Consider the following 25,569-nt stretch of genomic DNA (forward strand, 5'->3'; position numbering starts at 1 on the left):
TTAATTATTTGGCTAACAGGTAATATTTTTTTTGTTGAAAAATTGAACTGTTTCGTTGAAAATCCGTATTTTTGCAGTTACAAATTGAATCTTACTTCTTTTGTTGAAAATTTATATTTTTTGTTTAAAATGGAACTATTTTGTTTAAAAGAAATCTTTTTAGGTAATAAATTAAACTCTTCAGCTGATAATTCAGTGAGATTCAATATTGTAATATAATATTCATACTTTTTTATATTTTATTAAAAAATTTTAAGCCAATATTGAATCTAGAAATTTCAAACAAAGTTATTTCGCATTAGAAAAGTAATTTACTTTTAGTTATCTTTTTCTAAAATTGAGGATTAATATTCATATCGATTTCAAATAATCGGAACTTTCGAATGTAAATTTAATGGTCTATTTACTTTACTTGTAAGTGGGTACAGAAGAAGGCTGACCAAAAACGAGATTATCTACTTTATCTTTCATACTGGATCAAACATGTATTTACTGTAACGATTATGAAGGAAATTTGCAGTTCCAACGGTTTTTAAATAAATCAAACTTTCCAATCTTAGGATTTTATCTGATAATTATACAGTTAGTGCCTTAGAAATTTAATATTTTTGAAAACACCAGCCTTTTCGGTTTGCTATTCAACTTTTGAGTTGAAAATTAGTTTTTCGGTTGAAAATTAAATTTTTTTTAGATATATAATATTTTTGTCAAAAATATGTCTTTTTGAGTTAAAAATTTAACAATTCGGTTAAGACTTTTTTCTTACCCGATTGGAGAATATTTCTTGGTTGAAAAGTACTTATTTCTGTTCAAAAATTCATCTCATATGATTAATGAATTTGATTATTTCGTTAAATTTTTTTTTGCAAAAAGATTCATCAATTTCATTTGAAAAATCATCTCTTTGGTTGAAAATTTAACTATTTTGTTAAAATTACGATTTTTTGGTTAAATTATATTTTTTTATTATTTAAAAATAATATTTTTTGGTTGAATTATCAACTAATACAATTTTCGATATTGATTTATATTTTCGTGTTAAAATTTCAACTTTTTTTTTATAGAAAATGTATAATTTTGGGTTAAAAATTCGTCTTTTCGACTTGAAAACTCAACAATTTGGATGTCTGAAAAATCTTTCTTGTTTGAAAAATCTTTCTTTTTTGAAAATTCTTGCTTTTGGTATCCAAATTCTTCTCTTTAGTTGAAAATTGAACTATTTTATGGAAATCTCTTCTGTCTCTATTTCGCTTGGAAATTTAACAAATTTGGTAAAATAATCATTTTTGTTTAAATTGAGCTATTTGGTTCAAAATTAAATTTTTCATTAATAATAAACCTTCTTGTTGATATTTCATATTTTAGGTTAGAAATTCGTCTTTCTGTTTGAAAAATTCAACAATTTGGTTGAGATTTTTTCTCTTAACTGCAGAATATTTATTGTTTAAAAATTTGATTGAAAATGTAATTGTTTTTTTGAAAATGTTACGTTTTTTTTGTTTGTTAAACATTCATCAATTTATTCGAAAATGCATCTCTTTGGTTGAAAATTTAACTATTTTGTCAAAAATTCGTCTTATTGTTTCGTTTATATATATTTTGTTAATTTCAAAAACTATTTTTTGGTTGAACTATCAACTAAAATAATATTTTGTTAATAATTCAAATAATGTGGTTGAAAATTTCACGTTTTAAATTCATAATTAAATTTTTCAAACTGAAAATGTGACTATATTTCATTTTCGATTTTATTAAAAATTCGTCTTTTTGACTTGAAAATTCAACAATTTAATGAAAAATAATTTTCTTTTTTGACTAAAGAATATTTTTCATTTGAAGAGTCTTTCATTTAGTTTGACAATGCATCGTTTTGATTTACAATTGAATTATTTTATTTTAAAAAATTTTAATTCTCAAAATTGATCTATTTTATTAAAATTTCGTAATTCATATTGAATTTAACTGTTTGTGGTTTGAAAATAAAAATATTTTTTGTTTGAAATATCAACTAATAAATTTTTCGGTAGTAATTCATATTTTCAGGTTAAAAATTTAATAATTTTATTGAAGATTCATCTCTTTGTTAGAAAATATAACTATTTTTATAAAATTCTTTTTTTTAGTTTAAATTTTAATTTTTAGTTTAAAATTGATCTATTTTGTACAAAAGTCGTCATTTTGTCTTAAAAATTTAACAAGCTTTTGAAAAGAATCATCCTCTTTGGTTTGTAATTCAACTATTTGGTTAAAAATTAATTTTCGAGTTGAAAATTTTAGACCTTTAACCAAATAGTTAAATATTTAACATACAAATAAAAAATTCTTAAACAAAAAACGAATTTGCAACAAAATAGTTAAATTTCCAAGAGAAAGTGTAATTTCTAACTAATCAGTTTAATGTTTTACAAAATAGTAGAATTTGTAATCAAACTATGAATTTTCAATACAAAAAGAATTAGTTTACTAGCAAATAGAATTTTTAACAAAAATGATGAATCTTGAAAACAAAAATGAATTTTATTTACAAAACAGTTAAATTTCCCATCACAAAATATTAATTTTTTACAAAAAAATTAGTTTACGACCAAATAGTAGAATTTTCAACAAAAATTATGAATCTTCAACAACAACAAAATATAATTCACAATAAAACAGGTAATAATGATATGTATATGTTATATAAATATGGACAAAAATATTTTAAGTTTAAATAAAAAACTGTTGAATTCGCCCCAAAAAGATGAATTCTCAGCACAATAGTTGAATTTTCAATAAAAAAATACGTCTTTAACAAAATGTTTGAATTTTTATCAAAGCAATTGAGCATTTAACAAAATATTCCATTTTTTACCAGAAGGCTCAATTTTTTTTACCTAAAAAGAGGAATTTTTAAACAAATAGTTGAATTTCCAACTAAGAATATACGTTTTCAATGAATTTTTTTATAAGATTAAGAGTATGTCTTGAAACTTCAACTCTTTCGTCCAAAACCTAATTATTTCTTGGAAAATTTAACTGTTTGGTTGCAAATCTATATTTATTTCTTAAAAAATTGGCCTTTTTGGAGAATTAATCTTTATCTTTGAAGAACGAACTTTTTTGGTCAAAAATTTCAGAATTTTCTTAAAAATTCGTTACTTTTTTATTTGAAAATTAATTTTTCTCTTTGAATATTTTTGATTTTAGTTGAAAGTGAATTCGGCAAAAATTTAACTGTTTTGCCGAAAATTGGTTTTTGGTTTTGTTTACAAATTAATTTTGTAACAAAACATTTAACCGTTTCATTTTTTTGCACATTCGTTTTTTTGTTGTTGAAAATTAACTTGTAAATTAAAAATTTAAGTATTTCGTTTTTAGTTAAAATTCAACTATTTTTTTGAAAATTGATCTACTTTGTTAAGAAATAATTTTTCTGGTTAAAATTTCTTAATTTTAGTTGAAAATTTTATTAGTTTCTTCTTTGCAAAAAAATAATAATATTATGAGTTATTATTTATTTTTTTTGAAAATTTTACGGTTTTGTTCAAAAATTGTCTTTTTGGTGAAAAATTAATCTTCGTTGTTTTGAAACTCATTTTTATTTAAAAATTTAACTACGTGGTGAAAGCTTGAAAATTCATCTTTTTGGTCAAAAACTCTACTATGTTGTTAAAAATTTAAATATTTGTTTAAAAAATAATTTAGTTTATTGAAATTTTGTCTTTGTTTTTCGAGAATTAATCTTCGTGCTTGAAAATTTAACTTATTTTTTAAAAATTTGACTTATTTTATTTTTTACCGTGAATTTATCTATTTTAGTTGAATACTCAATTAATGGGTTTTCAATTTATGAATTTTGTTAAAAATTCGTCCTTTCCAGTAGAAAATTAATCTTAGTTGAAAGATCATGTTTTTTTTATTGAAAATTTAATTATTTAGTTCAAAATTCAATTAGTTTCAGGTTATAAATAAATGAAAAATTTGTAACAGTAATTTTTTTTAATTTACCGTTTATGCTAAAAATTCTTTTCTTTTTATAAAAAATTAATTATTGGTCAAATTTGATCTTTTCTAGTTGAAAATTCTATTACTTAGTTAAAAATGTATCTATTTTATTGAAAATTCGTCTTTTTCTGTAGAAAATTAATCTTCGTTGAAAAGTTGTGAATTGGGTTGAAAATTAAATTATTTAGTTCAATATTAAATTAGATTTAACGTTGTAAAAAAAATATTCGGTGAATCTAATTCTTTGGTTAAAAATTCACTTGTTTTATTGAAAATTTGCCTTTTTTGGTAGACAATTAATCTTGATTAAAAATTTAATTATATAGTTGTAAATTCAATTAGTTCATACGTTTAAAAAAAATGAAGAATGGGAAATCCATTTTTTGGTTGAAAATTCAGCGTTTTTTTTTATTCGTCTTTGGGTATAAAATTTAACTATTTGGCTTATAATTACTTTTTTTGTTTTTTAAAATTCGCTTTATTTTCGATAAAAAATTATTCTTGTTTGAAAAGTTCATTATTCAGTTGAAAATTCCAATATTTTCTACATTAAAAAGAAAAAGAAATTTTGTGACGCTAATTTTTGTTTTTGAAACCTCATCGTTTTTGTTGAAAATTTTATTATTCTTGTCAAAAAATAATTATTGTTTGGAAATTTATATTTTTTTATTTGAAAATTAAAATACTTAGCTAAAAATGTAGGTATTTCTTTCAAAATTCACCGTTTTCTGCAAAAAATTCATATTGATTCAAAAGTAATGTATTTGGCTGAAAATTAAATTATTTATTAAAAAATTCAATTTGTAAAAAAATAAAATAAATTTGTGAAATTAATTTATTTTTTTTTTAAATTCACTGGTTTTGTTGAAAATTCATCCTTTCGGGTACAAAATTTAACTATTTGGTTGAAAATTAATTTTTGTTATTCTTGATCATTCGTCTTTTTCTGTAGAAAATTAATCTGGTTTAAAAATTAAATTTTTTTAGTTGAAAATTTTAATATTTCATTAAATATTCAGTTGGTTTCTCCTTCGTAAAAAAAAGTTAACTATTTTTGGGAAAGTCAATTTTTGGATTGACATTTTTTTTTAATTCAACTGCTTAATTGAACGTTGAAATAATTAACAAATATTAAAAAAAATATCTTTCTGGGTAGAGATCATTTAAATTAATCTGCCGCTCCTATATAAATCATTGATCTAATTCTAATTGTGAACTTTTTGTAACATTTTTTTTACACAAAATGATTGAAGTGTTATTCCACAATTCACCATACTTTTACTTTTTTCATCTTAAAAAAAATGATTGAAGCAAAACGCATATTAATACACTTAGTGCCCTTTCACTACTTTCATTTCATGGTCCCCGAAATTTTGCAATAATAGAAAGTAAAAGTTAGTTCTCTAACATAGTAGCAATCCGTTCAGATTGAAGATGGACTGATGAGATGGTAAATAAATCTCTTTCAATAGGGGATAGCACGTTCCGCTTATGCTAAACGGCACATTTTCTACCTGCTCTTACATAATAATGCTTACCAAATCTGGCCATCCTAGAATTTTGGAAAGTGTTTACTTTATAGAAATAATCGGGAAGTTGTTTTTTAGCCGGCAGGTATTTTCAAGAAGGTATCAAATGTTGCGCATAACGAGCTTATATAATATTTATAAAACGCAATGAATAAAATAAAAGTAAAAATTAAAAATAAAATAAAAATATTGTTTCAACTCCGCTGGGATTCGAACCCATGACCTATCGCTTGCCGGACTACTCCACCAAGTTAGCCACGGAGAGTTCCAGCTAGCGAAATTTTTCTTATAAGATACATTTACGATTTCTCGCTATAATTACATAATTAAACTTAAAAAAATAAAATAACTTAAAAAACCGTTGCACTGAAAGTTTACCTAAAAAAATGTTAAAGATTTCAGCAATGAAAATGGCTTGACGCTGAATTTAAAGATTTATCTACCAAACAGTTAAATTTTCAACCCAAAAATATAATTTTTCAACAAAAAAGTTAATTTTCTATCAAAAAGTTAAATTTGTATAAAAATAGTTTAATTCTTAACTAAATAGTTGGATTTTCAACAAAAAATCTTAATTTTCAACCAAAATATTTAATTTTCTACTAAACAGTTAATTTTTCATAAATATAGTTTAATTTTTAATCAAATTGGAATTTTTCAAAAAAAAAAGTTCATTTTCAACAAAAATAAATTAAATTTTTTTACCAAAAAAAAATTAATTTTGATATGAAAAAGCCGAATTTTGAACCAAGAAAGAAAAAAAATGTTCTCTAATTTGTTGAATTTTCAAACCAAAAAGACTAATTTTCTACAAAATAGTTCTATTTTCAAATTAAAAATACGAGTTTTTAACAAAAAAGGTAAATTGTAATCAAATAAAAAACAAATTTTAAAGAACGTAATCAAATTTGCAACGAAAGTGATGAATTTTCAACTAAAATGACGAATCGTCAACTGGAATAGTTGAATTTTAGGCTGGGAAATAAATTTTGAACAAAAAAGAACAGAAATTTTTAACAAAACAGTTGACTTTTCAAACCAAAATAAATGGTAGTTTTTAGCCAAAAGAGTTAAATTTTGAAACAAGGACAAAAAAAAATTCACTGAATTGTTGCACTTTTAAACGAAGAAGAAAATTCTTTGTACAAAATAGTTTTATTTTCAACCCGAATATTTGATTTTTTTACACGAGAGTTAATAAAACAAAATCTCAAAGAAAATAGTTTAATTTTTAACCAAAATAGTCTAATTTTTAACAAAATACAGGAATTTGAACCCAAGTAGTTAAAACTTGCAACCAAAATAGATTTCAATTTGAAATTAAAAACTTTGAATAAAAAAAGTTAATTTTCAACCAAATAGTTGTATTTTCTATCAAAATGTTTGAATTTTCTACCTAAAATAAAAATAAATTTGAAAAAAATAGTTAAATTCTTAACCAAAGATGAATTTTCAACTAAAATTATAAATATTTAACTAAACAACTAAATTTTTAAGAAAGTAGTTCAACTTACAATCAAGCAGTTAATTTTTCAAACAAAGAAGCCAAATTTGCAACAAAAGATTTGAATATCCAAGAAAAAAGTTAATTTTTAACCAATACAGATGAATTTTTGACAAAAAAGATAATTTTAGTTAATATTATTTCAAACAAAAAAAAATTAATTTGTAATCAATCATTGTTGAATGGAACCAAAAAAGACGATTTAAAAAAAAATAGCTAAATCCTCAGTCAAAAGAGATTTATTTTCTAATTTTCACAACTGAACCACAAACCTCTTTTTATAGGAGATAAAAACACAAAGTAACTTTAAAGTAACATAAACTAAAGTTCCATGTTACTGCAAAAATCATAACTAAATTACGTTACAAGTTACTTTTTAAAATAGTAACAAAGTTATGTTAAGACTTACTTTTTAAAACTGTAACATAGTTACCCGAAAAGTTACAAATAATGTAATATTTCAGTAATTTAGTTACTTGTAACAAGTTACTACCCAACGATTCCAAATGACTTAAGCAGATTCCATAACGATAAAAATTGAATTATTAAAAATTGCATCATATTGGTTCTGATTAGTTCAGATTGAGCCGGAATGGCTTCCTATCGGAAACTTTCGCCAGGGAACTTGTAATTCCTAGCAAGACTTTAGGATTAAAGCGAAAGCAAAATCGCTGGTCCAGCACTAACATCATCGCATAACCTGAAAATAAAAAAGTGAAAGGTCGCGCGAATGAAAGTGTCTGTGGAGCTTGGTGGTGTGGGCCAGTGGTCTTTAACAAGAAACTTTCACTGCTCGAAGACTGACACATATTGTGTAAGTACGTGCTCCTAGGCTACGTCTCCTATTGGCGGAGAAATGGGCGGAGGAACCAAGTCTCCTATGGTACGTGCTCTCAGTTGCGGAGAGTGGGGCGGGGGAACCATGCGGAGCGGAGAGCCAGACAGGCGGAGAGATAGATAGGAGAGTCAGACAAAGAAACATTAACGTGCTGGGTGGTGGGGGAAGGGTCCCTGGTTCGGGCCCCGACTTTGTAACACTGAACCCCTAATGGGGGCGCTAGACCGACAACTCAGAACCAGAACTCAGACTTGTTTCGGAAAATTCGTCAGTGGTCCCTCGGTAGCGAAAGTGAGAGTGCGGAAGCGCTCTGGTTACGAGCAGAGTGCCCATGACTTTTGCGTAGGTCCACGTGTCTGAACGCCGGTCGTGTCATAACACCTAACATTTTTATTTCTTTTTTTGTCCATTTAAGTTTCTTCTAAAACCTTTTTTTATAATTTAGATTATTTTGTTATCTGATTCAATTATTTTACACATTTATCCAATACTTTTCTGTTTTAAATGAGAGTTTTGGATAGTTAGGATTAAGTCTAAACTTACGGTTTGGATCCGTAATCGTGTTTAAAGAAGTGATTTCTAAAATATCGGTCGTCAATATTTGACAACTTTTTTTTTAATTAAAAAAAATTCTTTAGTGAAGTTTAGTGAAGATATTAAGAAATTTTCAGCGAAGAGTGATTCTTGATCAAATTTTGTTTTATAATACTGGTTTTAAATATTTAAATTTAATTTTTTTCCTAATTTTCACGACTGTAAAAAATTAAAAGAAAACGTTCTGAATTATATTCACTAATAAAAAAAAAGTGACAGTAATGTAACAGATATTTCTAGTTGTATGATTGTGATTTATATACAATATTAATTGAGTGATTTTTCAAGCTTTCTATTCAGTGAATCGGTGAAAGAGTGCTAGAAAATGTGAAACCATAATGCTTGAGAAAAGGAATTTTTATTAGAAATTTCAAGTTTGTGACATAGGAGGAAAATTAATTATTAAAGTTCGAAATCAGGATTCTGTGATGCATAAATATTTTCTGCGCACGAGTGAAAAATCCCGAAAAATAAAATTCCGGGTACTGTAAAATTACCGCATTAGAAATTTTGCGATAGTCAATTTCTCGAATTATGAAATTTCCAAAAAATAAAATTGCGGAATTATATATAAAATTCTCAAAAAGTTTATAATATTACCGAATTGGAAAACTTCCGAATTATAGAGACGACTAAAAAATACCAAAAAATAAAATTCCCGAGACAGTAATATTCCCGAATTGAAAGATTCCCGACCGAAAATATCTATATTATTAAATTACCGATTTAAAAAATTCTAAAGTTTTATATCAATATTATTCATTCATTAAAAATACAATAATTAAATATATTTTTAAATACAAATTATTTTCATTTATTGTAATTTTAAACTCAAATAATAATTTTAGAGACTTTAAACATTAAAACTATTTTTTCTATTAATATATTTAATTATTGTATTTTTAATAAATAGTTTTGATAAACAAATGTAATTGTTTCCATTTGAGAATTTTCTAGCTCGGATATTTTATAATTCGGGAATTTTATTATTCATAGGGAGTTTTTAATTCGAAAATTTCATTATCCGGAAATTGTACAGTGCCGGGAATTTTAACTGTAATTTAATTTTAATCATAATAATCTAATTTATATATAAAAAATAAGACGACTGAAAAATTCCGAAAAATAAAATTCCAGACAGTCTGAAATTCTCGAATTGAAAATTTTACAAATATGTAATAAAATTCCTGAATATTAAAATTAACGAATAAAAAAATGCCCGATTTGGAAAGTTCCTCAATCAGTTTTTAATATTTCTAATTAAAAAATTCCCGAATTATAAAATATCCACATTAGAAAATTCTCGAATTTAAACCATTTTAATTTTCTTATAAATATTACTTATTTATTAAAAATACAATTATGAAATGTTTCAAAAAAATAAATGATCTTAAATGTTTAAAGTTGCTCAAATTATTATTTGAATTTAAATTAACAATAATTAAAAAATATATATTTCTGGACGAAACTTTTTCCCATTATAGTTATTTTTAATTAAAAAAATAATTTTAGAAACTTTTAACATTAAAAATAATTTTTTTTTCAATAAAAAGATTTGATTATTGTATTTACAATAACTAAATAAAATTTATATATTTTCTAAAATTGTTTAAATTCGGGAATTTCCTTGTTTAGATATTTTATACTTCCTTATTTTCTGTCGGGAAGTTTAAAATTTGGCAAAATTAAAAACGGTTCGGGAATTTTATTTTTAGGGATTTTTTAGCTATCCCAAAAAATTGGGAAAGATTGAAAAATCCCGAAAGCAGAAAATTGCCAAATTATAAAATCACTAAATTTAAGAAATAAGATTTAAAAAAATAAAATTAGTCAATTATTATAATCTAAATTATATTCCTATTAAATTTTTTCAAATTATTTATATTTAGGAATTTAAAAATTTGGGAACCAGGAATTTTCCAATTTGGGAATTTCATTATTTAGAAACTTTCTTTTCAGAAAATTTTATCATTAGGGAATTTTATTTTTTGCAATTTTTCAGTTGTCTCAAAAATGTAAAAGCCTAAATTCGGGAATTTTATAATTTTGGAATTTTCTAGTTCGGATATTTTATAATTCGAGAATTTTATAATTAGGGAATTTTATATTTCTGGAATGTTGTTATTCAGGAATTTTCCTATTTTCACCCAAAAAATCAAATTTCCAAATAATAAAATTGCTCAATTATCAGCTTTACGAATTGAAAAATTCCTATATAATAAAATTCGTCACAGAAAGTTGCTGAATCATAATATATCCGAACTAGAAAATTCTTGAATTTAAACAATAACATTTTTTGCTTCATAAATATTATTTATTTATTCAAAAAAAAAAGAATTAAATATTTTGATTGAAGAAAAAATGATTTCACTGTTTAAAGTTTCTACGATTGTTCTTTGAATTTAAAATAACATTAACTGAAACAAATTTTCACCTAGAAATAAATTGTTCAAATTACTATTATTTTGAATTCAAACACTGATTTTAGACATTTTAATTATTAAAAATATTTCTCAATAAATATATTTGATTATTGTATTATTAATAGATAAATAATATCTATGAAAAAAAAAAATGTTTAAATTCGGCAACTTGCTAGTTCTGATATTTTATAATTCGGCACTTTGCTGTCTGGAATTTTTGAAATTTTAATTATTGGCGAATTTTATCAATCGGAAATTTTATTTTTCAAAAATATTCAGTCGTCCATTGTCTGCTATATCCTTTCCGATTTTATCATTCCTAATCAACATAGATATTTTGAAAATATGATATTCTAAAAGAAAATTTGAAGTTTCTAAAAAAAGATCTAAACAATTTATTATAAAAACAAATCTTTTTAAATAAAAATTCCCAAATAAATCAAAGACGAAAAAATCTTTTCTGAATATTAAAAAAAAGCGAAAATCAGAATTATTAAAAAAAAATCAAGATTATACTTTCATATTACTTTACATAATACAAAGATTTATTTTCTTTTTAAATAAAAATTAGACCTATCATTTGTATTTATGCATAGTTCAAAATCGTTCTTTTTAAATGTTTCGCCAATTACGCAACTTTATGTTTAAAAATAACATTTTTAAAATGTTTTTAGAAAGTGAAAACCAGTGAAAGAAACTTGAGTCTGAGAATTGATTAGGAATGATTACATACTTTAAAAAGTACTCAGTACAATTTTCTCTCACAATTCACTTCATTTGAGAAAAAGTCCCACGTTGAAAAAATAATAAAAACAAAGAGTCCAGCAAGTTATAATTAATTATTTTATTTAATTCAACAATTTTAAAATTATTTTTTGGTTTCAGCATTATCAGATGTATATTGATAAGTACAACTTATACAATTAAATGATATGCTTTATGAAATGAAATTATAAAATAATTTATAACTTAAATTAAATAATTTCACTAATTTTTATTATTGTTGAAACTTGACATTTCAAAATAGAAAAATATACTTCTGATGAATTTATCGCTGAAAGTTGAACTTTAGTGGAATTTGTATTAAAAAAATTACGAGAAAGTGCATGACAGACAATTTTGATCGATATGAAATATGTGACGAAATGTTTCTCACAGACAGAGTGCTTACAAATTTCACTTTCAGTTACTATTTACAAGTCAAAAGTAAATAGAAAATAGAAATTTCACTTAATGATTAAAAAAAAAGAAGAAAAAGATATTAATATTATTATAAATATAAATAATAAATCACAATCATAATTATAAATATTTTAATGAAAATTTCGAAAATTAATACAATTGATAATTTTTTACATTAGATACAGTTTCTTCGAATTACTTTAAATAATATTATTCAAGAAATGAAATTTAAGCTTAGAATTTATTATACGCTTAATGAATAAGAAAAATGATGGATAAAAATATTCCAGCATTAGTTTAAAGTAAGTCAATAAGAGGCCGTCCATAAGTAACGTTACCAATTAAGGACGGGAAGGGGGGGGGGGCGATTTTCAAGTAACATTCATTTTCTTTTAAAGAGAATTTAATTAATAGAAACTAATTAAAATTTAACTATTTTTGTATAAATTTTTTTTTATGGGTTGAAAAGTCTACTATTAGAATTTTGGTTCAGAATTCATCTCGCTTGATTTAAATTTCTACTATTTGGTTCAAAATTTAATTATTTGTTTAAGAATTCGTTTAGTTTCGGATAAAAAATTAATTACTGTAACTGAAAATTAATTATTGCTACTGAAAACTAATTATTGTGACAAAGCATTTAATTATTGCATTTCTGATTAAAAATTTATTTCTTTTAGTCGAAAATGCAACTTTTTGGTTAAATATTAACTTTCTTGTTAGAAAATTATTCTTATTGTATAAAAATTAAAGTTTTTGTCTGAAAATTTTACTCCGTGGTTGAAACTTGAACTCTTTTGTTAAGAATTAATTTTAGTTTTTGTTTGAGGTTTATAATTTTAGTTACAAATTTATCTCTTCGGTTCAAATCTCTACTATTTGATTAAAAAATTTTATCATTTTTTTGAAAAAGCGTTTAATTTTAATTAAAAATTACTTATTAGAACTGAAGATTAATTATTGAATGTGAAGATTATTTATTTTAACTGAAAAGTAATTATTGTTGAAAAACATTTAATTAGTATGTCGTTGATTAAATTTTTGTTAATAATTAACTTTTTGTTACAGAATTAATATTCTGGTTTGAAAATTAATTTTTTCCATGCTTTATTATTTGCGTTAAAATTGGAATCTTTGGTTTAAATTTCTAGTATGTGGTTTGCAAATTTAATGACCTTTTTGAAAATTCGTTTAATTTTTGGTTAAAAATTATTTTTATAACTGAAAATGTAAGGTTTACATTTCTAGTTACAATCTATTTTTTTTTTAGTTAAAAATTAACTCATTTTCTTCATTTGAAATTGAAAATTGAAAATTTTGTTTAATGCGTTGAATTTTTGGGTGAAAATTATTTATTGTAACTGACAATATACAATTTACATTTCTGTTTAAGAATATATTTCTTTTAGTGAAAAATGCATTTTGTTTGTTGAAAGTTCATGTTAATTCTTGATTTTTTTATAGTACAAGCCATCCCATTTAGTTTAAAATTTGTATTTATCTGTAGAAAAGTAATCTTCTCGATTAAAAATTTCCCTATTTTTTGGTAAAGGAACATCATTTTTCGTTAAAAATTAATTTTTGTCTTTGAAAATTAATCTTCTCGATTGGAAACTAATTTTTTCAACTGAAACACAAATACGTGGTTGAATCTTAAACTTTTTCATTCAAAATTATTTTTTTTTTACGATTATTGTTACTCAAAAATGTATTATTTTTTGTTTGAATGTATACTCTTTGTTTGAAGATTTAATTCTTTGTTTGAAAGTGCTTTTAGTTTTGGGTTTAAAATTAATTAATATAACTGAAAACTTTTACTATTACATTTCTGATAAAAAATGTTAATTTTTTAGATATAAATGCAATAATGCAGTTCAAAATTGATGTAATTTATTAAAAAGTCGTCTTCTTTTTGTTTACAACTGATATTTTTTATTTGAAACCTAATTTGTTTGGTAAATAATTAATCTTTTTGATTTGAAATTTCCTATTTTTGGGTTAAAAAGACAACTTTCTGTTGGAAAATTAACCTTATTCTTAGAAAAGTAATCTTCTTGTTTAAAAATAAATCTTTTTTGCTGAAAATTAAACTATTTGGTTAAATCTTAAACTTTTTTTACTAAAAATTGATCTTTTTGTTCAAGATGTGACATTTTAGTTAAAAATTTATCTCTTTGATTGAAAATTAAATTATTTTCTTGATAATTCTGTTTTTTATGAAGAATTAATTTTTTTATCTAAAAATGTAAAAATTCTGTTTTTGGTTAAAAGTTGATACTTTCAATGGAAAATTTCTCTTTGCTAGTTAAAAATTGGCTTACGTTGAGAATTCAACTATTTGATTAAAAACTTATGTATCTTTTTAAATTCATTTTTCTGTAGAAGTTTAATCTGTTTTGGTGGAGGATTCAATTTTTTTTACAAATTCATATTTTTGAGTTTAAAACTAAACTTTTCTAGAAAACTCTTTTTTTGCTTGAAAATTTCCAAATTTAGTAGAAGAGTAAACTATTTTGATAGAAAATTCATCTTTTTCGTGGAGAATTAAACCATTGATTTGAAAATGTAACTTTTTAGCAGAACATTTTCCATCATGATGAAAAATCGTCTTTTGGGGTTCAAAAATTAACTCAAAATTTAAATATATTTTTAGTTGAAAACTTATCTTTTTTTAGTTTAAAATTCAACTATTCGGTTGTAAATTCATCTTCCTTGATTGAAAATTAACTTTCTTTTTCAAAATTTGCCATTATCAGTTTAAAAGTCGAATTATTTAAAAAGCAGTCGAGTTGTTAAAAGTTAACATTTTTTAAATTCCATTATTTTGTTAAAAATTAGTCCGTATAGTTTGAAAATTAATCTTTGCTTTTTGCTTCAAAATTAATCTGTGTGTTGTTAAAAAAAAATTTCTGGTAAAAATACAACTATTTTTTTGGATATGCAATTTACTTTGACTAACATGGGTACCTGGGGGGGGGGGGGGTTAACAAGTGAAAAATTGGTAACCTTATTTATGGATAAAGCCTACATTTTATTTCATTTTTCTTAATTGAATAATATTAAAATAGAAATTAATAACAAAAATAAAATTTCAATAATTTGAAAAATAATTTTTAAGGTTTATTAATAATTTTCGAGGAATGCCGTCACCACTTTATGTTAAATAAAAATAACGAAGCAGTGTGGACGATGTACGAGCCGCAAGATGTTAAACGTTTGGTTACGCCGGCTCCACACGTTGTACGATTTGCCATTGTTATAAGTTTGATAGTAGCCACTGCAACTATTTTACACTTCAGCCATTATAGACCCAGTAAGTCAAAACAGAAATTAGGTCAAAAATAAACAAATTAAATTTTTTTATCATTGCGGTTTAAAAAAAAAATTATATTTTTTTTTTAAATTTTGTATGAAAACATGTTAAAACAATTCTATTTCTATGGTGAAAATTAAGGAATGCGTATTTCACAATTTAATTAAAAAAGAAAAACCATTCTGGGTTATTTGCAATCATTAGAACATAACCTGCAAATTCTCAGAAATGGAATATTTTTTTTAATCTAGGAAATAAGCGCGCGAATTTTTAAAATAAAAATATTTAATTAAAATTAGAACAAAATTTTTGCAATTCAAAGTGTCTATTATCAAATATAATAAAATAAGATAAACAATCGGACCGTTACTTTTTTGATAAAAAATAACAATTTACGAACAAAAATATAAAAATAACCTAATATTGTTTAAACATTCTTTTAAATGTAATTATTTTATTAACAATAGCAATTTTATATAAAAACACTACTATAACATGACAAAAATTTGTTTAAAATTGTAAATCTTCTTTAAACCCAATTCTTTTTGTTCAAAAAACACATATTTCCAATTATGAATTAACCTAACCTAAAATTGTCAGGATTTGTAAATATTCTTTCAAAAATAATATTTTTAGATTAAAAAGACCAATTTTGGACAAAGTACACTAACATAATCCAAACTTCGTAAATTAAACTGAATCTTGTTCAAATTATAATTTTTTTTATTTTAAAATATCAACTTTTTGTGTAAAACACTAAAACGTAACCTAAAATAGTTAAAACTTTTTTCCTTTAAAATTTAATTGTTCCAAATTAAAAACACCAATTTCACGCGAAAATCATTAAGATAATTCAAAATTGTTAAAACATTCGAAATATTTTTCTAATTTTATTATAATAATTTTTATTTTAAAACACAATTTTGGGTGTAAAACGCTAACATAACCTAAAACTGTTCGAAATGGAAAATCTTCTTAAGAATATAATTTAAAAAAATTTTAAACACTATTTTTCGACGAGAAACACTAAGTTAATCCAATATTGTTAATACATTCTAAATGTCGTTTAAATGTAAAAGGTTATTTTGATTAAAACACTAATTTTGTGTGTAAAATGCTAAAAACTAACCTAAAATTGTTTTAAAAAATCGCGAACCTTCAAAATCAACTGGTTTTTTTCTTTAAATAACCATTTCCCGTAAAAAACTTTAATATAATTGGAAACTGTTTAAAAATGGCAAATATTGTTCAAACAAGTGCAAACATAACCTAAAATTTGTGAGGTGTATATCTTTTTTAAAATTTAATTTTTTTAATTCAAAAAACGAATTTCCGGCGAAGATAATTAAATAATCAAAAATTGATTAAAAATTTTTTATTTTTTTCAAATTATAATTATTTTTGTTTTAAAATATCATTTTTTAGAGTAAAACCGTAAAACGTGACCAGAAATTGTTAAAAATCACTAATCTTTCAAATTTATGAGCCTTAAAAATCGAATACTTATTGCTTCAAAAATTCTAGACGGTAAAGCGCGCTAACAAAATCGAAAAATGTAATTTTTGTTGCTAAATTGTAATGTTTGAAATTGAATAATTTGTGAATAAAATGCCCCTTTCCAGTGTAAAAAGGCAACATAACCTAAAATGGTTGAAATTTTTAATTTAAATATATAATATAATGTAAAAAATATATAGTTCTTTATTTTTATTTTTTTTTGTAAATTTTCGAGAATTGTAAATTTAAATCCTAGAAAAGCTCAGTGTTCGTAAAAATAGACAAAAGAAGAACTTGTTTTTAATTTTATATATATTTATTTAAATCTTCAGGAATTTTCAAGGAATAATCTAAAACGAATAACTTTTTATTTTGACGTCCCCAATCCCGTTGAATTCTGCCCGGAAAATTCCCCGAAAAATGATCAATTGTAGTTTTATTTGAAATTCATGCTATAGACGGTATTTTTAAATATATTTTTTCAACATGAATTATTTTATAAATTATTTTTGTTAAAGGTGGTGATGACTACTTGTCTGAAAATGACTTTATGCAACAATTATTTTATATTTGACCTTGATCAGGATATATCAAGATATTTTCAATCAATTATTGTTATTCGATAAGTTTCAATTTTCCAAAAATTTTGTAACTAACATTCAGTTAAATTTAAACAATTTTTTTTTTCGTTGAGATAAGAAAGTTCTGAATAATAAAACATTTGTCAATTGGGCAATTAATTTAAGAAAATAATAACTTTTCACCATTAACGGAGGATAAACTTATTTAAACAAATTTAAATTATTTAAATATTCTAAAAAAGATATGTTATTTAGCCCTTGTTAACGATGTCATTGATTACAGAAAATATTACTTTCTCACTGTTTGGTAGAAAAAAAAATATACAAATAAAAATTGTTAAAGAAAATCAAAACTTTCTTAAACAAAGAATATTATGTATACTATTTATTCCAAAAATAGTAAATTTTTAATTTTGAAATGAAAAAAACAAACATTTAAGACAAGATCGTTGGGGTGATCAAAAATAAAAGTTATCGAGTTAAAACCATTCCTTGAATATTTTTCAATTAGTAACTAAACTTTAATTTATAAAAAATTAATAAGAAGTATGTTTTTCCATTTAAAAAAATCTTTGCCTGCTTAGAATCCCATGTTAATTTCAAAATCCGATTTAAAAAACAAAATTTATTTTTCCGGGGAAGCAAAAATTGGAGTGCACTGATCGCAAGAAAATTATAACTGAAAATTAAAAAACTACTAAAATTTCAGTGATTTCATTGATTATAATATTAAAAAACAAGGAACAGATTTGCAGTGAATATTCACTGTAAGTGAAACTTTACTGCAAAATGAGATTCAGTGAATATTTTTTCGCGAGTTCAGTCATTAAAAATTTACTGGGAATCATTGAAAATTTCACTGAAATCTAGTCATATTTCAAACAGTGAAAAATGATTAGTATTTTCAATGAAAATTCAGTCACTGAAAATTTTAGTTGTTCTTGACTGGATGAATTAGTAAAATATGACTGAATTTCAGTCCAATTTTCACTGAATTCTAATGTATTTTCGCTGATGGAAGTCACAAGAAAGATTGACTGATTGTCAACGAACTTGAAGAAATTAATATAAATTAACTTGAGGTAAATTCAAGTAAATTAATTGAAATTTACCTAATTCGGAATCATCCTGATCATTTCAAGCTGAGTTAAAAATGATTTAATTCAATTGAAATTAATTAAAAATCAGTTTAAGTATATTTGAGCCAATTTAATCAAATGAAATATATATGGAACTGAATTATTAATAGATTAAATTGTTTTTAATTAATTGAAGAAATTTTCATGTTATTAAATAAACTGAATTAGAATGAATTAAGTCAATTCCAAAAAATTCAAGCCTTTATAAAAAGGAAGAAATGGGCTCAAATTTGCTCGAATTACTTTTGGGTTTAATCGAATTCAAAACTAATTTTATTAATTTTAACGATGCCCAAACAAATACATGTATTTGTTATTATTTTTGAAATTTTTTTTTTTTAATACAACGCATTTAAGTGAATACAGAATTAATTGAATTAATAATAAATTAAATAATTAATTTCTATTTTAAAAAATGGAAATTTGAAATAATAATTTTTTTTTAATTTCGCTTGCCCTGAACTATCTTCTTTTATCATTTTTCAGAACAAACATTTTTATCCTGTGATAGACCATGCCATCATTTGGATTGGCCAATGATATGTCGAGTGAAACTCACACTCGAAGTCTTCCAAACTTTAAGCAAGTAAGTATATTTTATTATTCAGAAATTAATTTCAAAATAATAAAATGAAATTCTTCTGCATCTTCAATTTCAAAATAAACCCATTATTTGGTTTGGAAACTGACAAGGCTTAAAAGAAATCAAAATAATGAGAAAAAAATTACAAAATTGGATAAAACTCCCGGTTTTTGTGTTCTTTACAATTATATATAAATAAAAACATATTTTTAATAATTCAAAAACGGAAAAATATTTGTATAAAAAACTTCAATCATTTAAATAAGAAATAAATAAAAAGGTTAACAAATTTCAAAAACTGTTTGAAATTAACAAAGTGACGATGATGATCAAAAACAATTAAAATAACTAAAAAATTTAAAATGTTAAAAAATGTCCTGGTATAATGCATTTCTAAAAAAATTAAGCAATTAAAACAATCTGTTAGAAAATATAACAGTAGTTTGCTTTAAAAGCTGAAAAGTTAAAACTGAGTAAGTAAAAAATTACAAAATTTAAAAAAATTTCTACGTTCGTATTCTTTATAATTAAATATAAATAGAAACATATTTTTAATCATTAAAAAACTGAAGAAATAAAAAAATAACTTCACAAAAAACCTAAAATGTATTTTATAACTAAAAATAAAAAAAAGCTGTTCAAAATCTCAGTTTTCATATTCTTCACACTTCCAGAAATAAAAACGATTTTCAATAATGTAAAAATTAAAAAAAAAAACTTTTAATAAATGAGTAAAAATTTGGAAAAACTCTCAGTTTTTCTATTATTCACAATTATAAAAATAAATAAACATATTTTTTAATACATTTTAAATAAAAAACTGAAAAAATAAAAAAACTGTATAATTCATTTTTAATTAAAAATCCTTAAAATTAATAGTACAGGAAACTTCTAAATTTTCACAATTGCTTTGCAGAAGCGAAATAATAAAAAAAAGCTTTAATAATATTTATTGGTTATAATTTATCATCCGAAATTTATCCGAATTTTAAATACGGCCACCATAAGTACGTGTTATAGGGTCCCAAAAACTTCCATAAGTAAAAAATTTGGGTTTTGTGATTTTTTGGCGCTAATTATCATTTTTGAATTTTTAAAGGAAAAATGGTTTCAAGTATATAGTTCGAGCAAAGTAACAATCAAATAAATTCGACAAATGTAACTGTTTAAACAATTTATTATTATTTATGATAAGAATAATAATATTTTTTTAACATTTTCAACTTTTTGTCCATTTTTCATTTAGAGTGAGGTAATAATTAGTTCAGGATGACAAGCATAATTGTTTAAACAATTTATTATTATAATATTATCTTTAAATAATTCTAGAAAGGTGTAGTTTTGTTAAATTATTCAACTTCTTGTCCACTTTTTACTTAGACCGAGGTATTCATTTATGCAGTTTAACAAAAATAATTATTTCAATAATTTATTATTGTTCCTAGCAATTTTATCTTAGGATAGAGTCAAAAAGTAGTGAGTTTTCTGAATTCTTAAAGTTATTATCAAAGTTTTAGTTAGAGCAAGGCAATCGTCAAATAAATTTAGCAGAAATATTTGTTTAAAAAAATCATAAATATTAGAACATTATTCTTTAAGAATAATGCTAGAACGTTGTAGTTTTTTCTCAAATTTTTACTTTTCATCCACTTTTCAATTAGAGCGAGCTACTAATTATTTAAAGTAAACAAAAATAATTATTTTGAAAATTTATTATTATTTTTAATAATATTCTCTTTGAATAATGCTTGCAAGTTGCAGTTCTTTCTGAAATATTAAACTTGTTCTCTACTTTTAATTGAGATCAATGTAGATAATATTGTACTTTAATACAAGTCATTGTTAGAACAAATGATTATTGTTTATAACTATCTTTTCCTACAGAAATGATAGATTGTTGCGTTTTTTAAATGAAATAAAAAAAATTTTGTTCACTTTTTAAATAAAGGGAAGTAGTAATTAGTTTAAGTTAACAAAAATAATTGTTTTAACAATTTATTATCTTCATAATAATATTTTGTTTTGCATAATGGTAAAAATTTGCGATTTTTTCTGAAATTTTTAACTATTTGCCTATTTTTCACTTGGAGTGACTTAATAATTAATTTTCTTTCTTTTCTTTTTTGTGCATATATTTTTCTGAAATAAAATAGATATTAAAAACTTTCCTCAAATTTACTATATGAATTTTTTTTAATGTAAATTTTTCTTGAAGTGGCTACTGAGAGTCTCTTTGTTTAAATTAATATTAATATTTATTATTTTTTCCTAACTTGCATTAATTATTAACTCACTAAGTAAGAAGTTGAAAAAAGTTAAAAAATTTAGAAAAAAAACAAAACTTTCTAGAAATTATGTCTGGTTGTCAAATTTTAATAATTATTACCAAACTCTATGTGAAGTATTGCCTTACTCTAATTAAAAATGGTATAATGAGTGGAAAATAAAAAAAAAACAGGCACTTTATAAAGTTAGTCGGAGGGAATTATTATTAAAAATAATTTCTAAAAAGGATAATAAATTGTTTAAACAATTTATGTAAATATACCGTCACAAGTAGAAAATAGTATTTTATACATTAAAAATAATTTGTTATTAACAAACCGCTAAAAATTATAATTAGGGAAAAAAGTCCACAAAACACATTTTTTAATTTATGGTTTTTTTATTTATTTTTCTGTAAATAAAGGATAACAACCTTACAATTGGTGCTATAGCTCGTAATTTTTATTAATTTTTTTATTATGTAAGATTTCTAACACTAAGCTGAATTAAGTGGAATTTTATGAGGCTAGAGAATCACTCGAATCAAATCTATTCGATGTAAGCTATTTTGCAAGAATCCGTTATATAATAGTTGAGTGCAAAAACTTCATAATGCGGAAGAACTTCAACGGTTGACCGACTTTGTAAATTAAACATATTTATCATTTATTTATATTGAATGTACATGCAAATTTGTGCGACATATTATTACACAATAAATAATATCTACGATTAAATACATTAACATTAAAAATATAAACAATTGAAATGTGTTTTCAAACAATTTTTTAAATATTAATTTTAGATTAGGGGATATCTCGCTACAGTCGATACAGCAACCTACAGTGGATAATCAATTATTGAAAATATTATTGTATGCAAAGTAATTTATTTAATTTAATTAATAGTTAAGAGAATTTCCCCCTAGAGAAAATAAAAAAAAGACACTGTATTGCGTGGAATGACAAATTATAATAAATAATTTTAAATAATTTTGGATTATAATTTATAAAATTGGAACATTCAAAATTCACAGAGTTTAAATTGTGTCATTTATAATTAAGAGCGTTCAAAATAATTGAAAAATGAAAAGCTTATAAAATTCTAGAATTTGAATTTTTTTCAAAATCTGGAATATTTAGGACGACTTGTTTTTTTCTTTTTTTTTGAAGGGTTTTAACCAATTATATGGTAAATTGGAATTATTCCAAAAAAATATTTCGAAGTTTTAAAAATATTCAGGAGTAATTCACAGTTCCGAAAAATTGCAAACAAAATATTGATTTTTAAAAGTTTTGAAATAAAATTTTGAAAGCTTTTAAGGATTTTGAAAAGTTCTAAGATAATACCATTTTTTTAAGATTCCAAGGACATTTTTTAGTGATTTTTTTTTATTTGAAAAATTAACTTTAAAGTAAATTTGTTTAATTTTCCAAGATCACAAAATTTTAGGAAAAATTCGAATAAGTTGAAGAATCATTCAGAAATTTTAAAAAGATACAACAATACATTTGAGCCTAAAAAGATAAAAAAAAATTAAAAATAAAATGTACATGTTTGAAGATTTCGAACCAATTCTTTTCCTTCTGTACTGAAAAGTCTTTTTTGTTGGAAATTCAACATATTTTGTTGAAAATATAAATTTTCGAATGAATTCTACTTTTTAAAATTCAAAATTAGAATCCTTTTTAGTTTCAATATTAACGATTAAATTTTCCATTGATAATTCATAATTTGTTAATATTTGGTTACGAGTTACTTAAAAATTCACTTGTTTTGTTGAAGATTTGCTTTTTAGTTATCTTATTATTAGATTTTTTCATTTTTGAAATGATTTGTTATAAATTAATTTATTTTTTATTAAAAATGAAAATCTTAGTGGATTGAGGTATCACGTACGACTCTTTTGAGAATTCATAATTTTTTGTTAAGAGTTAATTTCTTTTGGTAAAAGTCTACTATTATATTTTTATTTGAAAAGTCTTCTTTTTTTGTTAATAATTTTATTATTTGGTAGAAAATTTAATTATTTTATTCCAATTTCAAATGTTTTATCAGAATTTCATTTTTTCGTTGGTAGTTTGTTTTTTTTTCAAAATTAATGTTTTTGGTTGATGATTTGCAATTTTACTTGAAAATTCATCTCTTAAGTTAAAAATTTAAGTATTCTGTTAGAAATACATTTTTTCATTCGAAATTAATGTTTTTAGGTCAAAATTAAACTATTTTATTTTTATATTTATTTTAGTTGAAAATTTAATTCTTTCGTTGAAAATTCATGTACTTTGTTTAAAATTCGTCTTTTTAATTTAATATAAAATCAATATTCTTGATTTAAAATTCGTTTTTCTCTTTCATTTAAAATTTATTATTTATTATTATTTATTTATTATTATTTAATTTAAAATAAAAAATTCTTTTTTTTTTATTTTGAGGTTAGTCAATTCAGTTAACAATTAATCTTTTCGGATAAGAACTAATTTTTAAGAATGGAAATTTAACTTTTTTATTTTTATTAGCAAATTGATATTTTTTATCTGAAAATTACACTATTTGGTAGAAAATGAATTTTTAAAAATTTTAAATGCAACTGTTTCATTGAAATTTAATCTGTTTTAATTGAGTATTCAACTGTCCTTGATTTTAAATTGAAAAATATTTTTTTGTGTGGACGATTCATAGTTTAAGTTTCAAATTCTACTTTTTAGTATTAAATAAATTTTGTTGTTGAAAATTAAACTTTTTGGTAAACAATTGAACTATCTTGTGTAAAATACGTTTCATTTTTGGTTAAAAAATAACTTTTCAAGCTGAAAAATCATTTCATTTTTTGTTGAAAAATTATCTTCTTTCAATTAGAAACTTACTAATTTGGTTCACATTAATTTTTTTAGGTAAAAGTTTAACTGTTTCGTTGAAAATTCGTATTTTTTAAAAATAAATTTAATATTCTTGTAAAAAAAATCATCCTTTGGTTGAAAATCTAACTATTTGCATACAAATCTGCTATTATATTTTGGAATGAGAATCTGTATTTTTTCGTTCGAAATTTAATTATTTGGTTGCAAATTTATTTATTTTTTTTCCAAATTCAACAATTTTCTTAAAAAGATATTTTTTAATTGCAAGTTGAACTCTTGTCGGAAATTCGTTTTTTTCTGATTAAGAAATAATATTCTTAGCTGAAAATTTAATTATTCCATTTTTAGTTGAAAATTTATCCTTTTTAGTTAAAAATTTAATTATTAACAGACCTAACTGACAGTAGAACTTTTTTGTTAAAAATTATTTTTCTCATCGGAAAATTTAGGTTGTTTTTTAAAAATTCTTTTTTTGGTTAACATTAAAATTTTTAACAGAAAATTTGACCATTCATGGAAATGCATGTTTTTTTTTAAATTCGTCTATTTTCGTATAAAATAATCTTCTTGATTGCAAATTCATCTCTGGTTGAAAAGTGTAATATTTTTTTGAATTTTTTTTTATTTGTAAAAAATTTAAATATTTTGCTGAAATTGGTTTCAGTTGAAATTTAATTTTCTTAAATAAAAATTTAATTATTCTCTTTTAGGTTAAAAATTTATTTCTTTTGATTAAAAATTTAACTGTCTAGTTGGGCATTCACTATTATTTTGAAAATTTACCATTTTCAATGTACCAATCATCTTTTTGGTTAAAAACATAACTTTTTGGTTGAAAATGATTTTTTGTTTGTTTTAAAATAAAAATTTATAAATTTAAATTTTTGTGGAAAATTGATCTTTTTTAGTTAAAAATAAACTATTTTTATATTCAGATATCCAACTATTTTTGGTTCAGAATTAATTACTTATGGTTATAAAGTCTGCTGTTATATTTTTAGTCGAGAGTTTATTATATTTTTTTAGTTAAAAATATAACTATTTGGTCAAAAATTCCATATTTTTCGTGAAAAATTCAATTTTATCGTTCAAAATTTATTAGGAAAAATCCAACTATTTTTGGTTGAAAATTAATTATTTTTTGGTTAAAAGTCTACTGTTATGTTTTTAGTTGAGAATTCATTTTTTTTAAATTGTATCCTTTGTTTAAAAATGTATTTAATTTGTTTAAAATTGAATGACTTTGTCAAGAAGTTTAACTACTTGATTGATAACC

At 22.6% G+C, this 25,569-nt stretch overlaps 1 protein-coding gene across 3 annotated transcripts in view; it reads left to right on the plus strand.

Moving 5' to 3' along the window:
• The window catches only part of LOC117178783 (laccase-like), a 72,429-nt gene that overhangs the window by 18,318 nt on the left and 28,542 nt on the right, over positions 1–25,569 (plus strand). The window contains exons 1-4 of one of the 3 annotated variants that reach the window (XM_033370255.1): positions 8,135–8,197; positions 12,234–12,356; positions 15,173–15,367; positions 19,071–19,170. In XM_033370255.1, coding sequence (XP_033226146.1) covers positions 15,211–15,367; positions 19,071–19,170 — 257 coding nt within the window. In that variant the 5' untranslated portion in view covers positions 8,135–8,197; positions 12,234–12,356; positions 15,173–15,210. Of the gene's footprint in view, positions 1–8,086; positions 8,198–12,233; positions 12,357–15,172; positions 15,368–19,070; positions 19,171–25,569 lie in introns of those variants that run through there. The other 2 variants (XM_033370256.1, XM_033370257.1) reach the window with 2 other exon arrangements.

This window comes from Belonocnema kinseyi, chromosome 8 (assembly GCF_010883055.1).
Source record: "Belonocnema kinseyi isolate 2016_QV_RU_SX_M_011 chromosome 8, B_treatae_v1, whole genome shotgun sequence".
In the NCBI taxonomy this organism is placed as follows: domain Eukaryota; kingdom Metazoa; phylum Arthropoda; class Insecta; order Hymenoptera; family Cynipidae; genus Belonocnema; species Belonocnema kinseyi.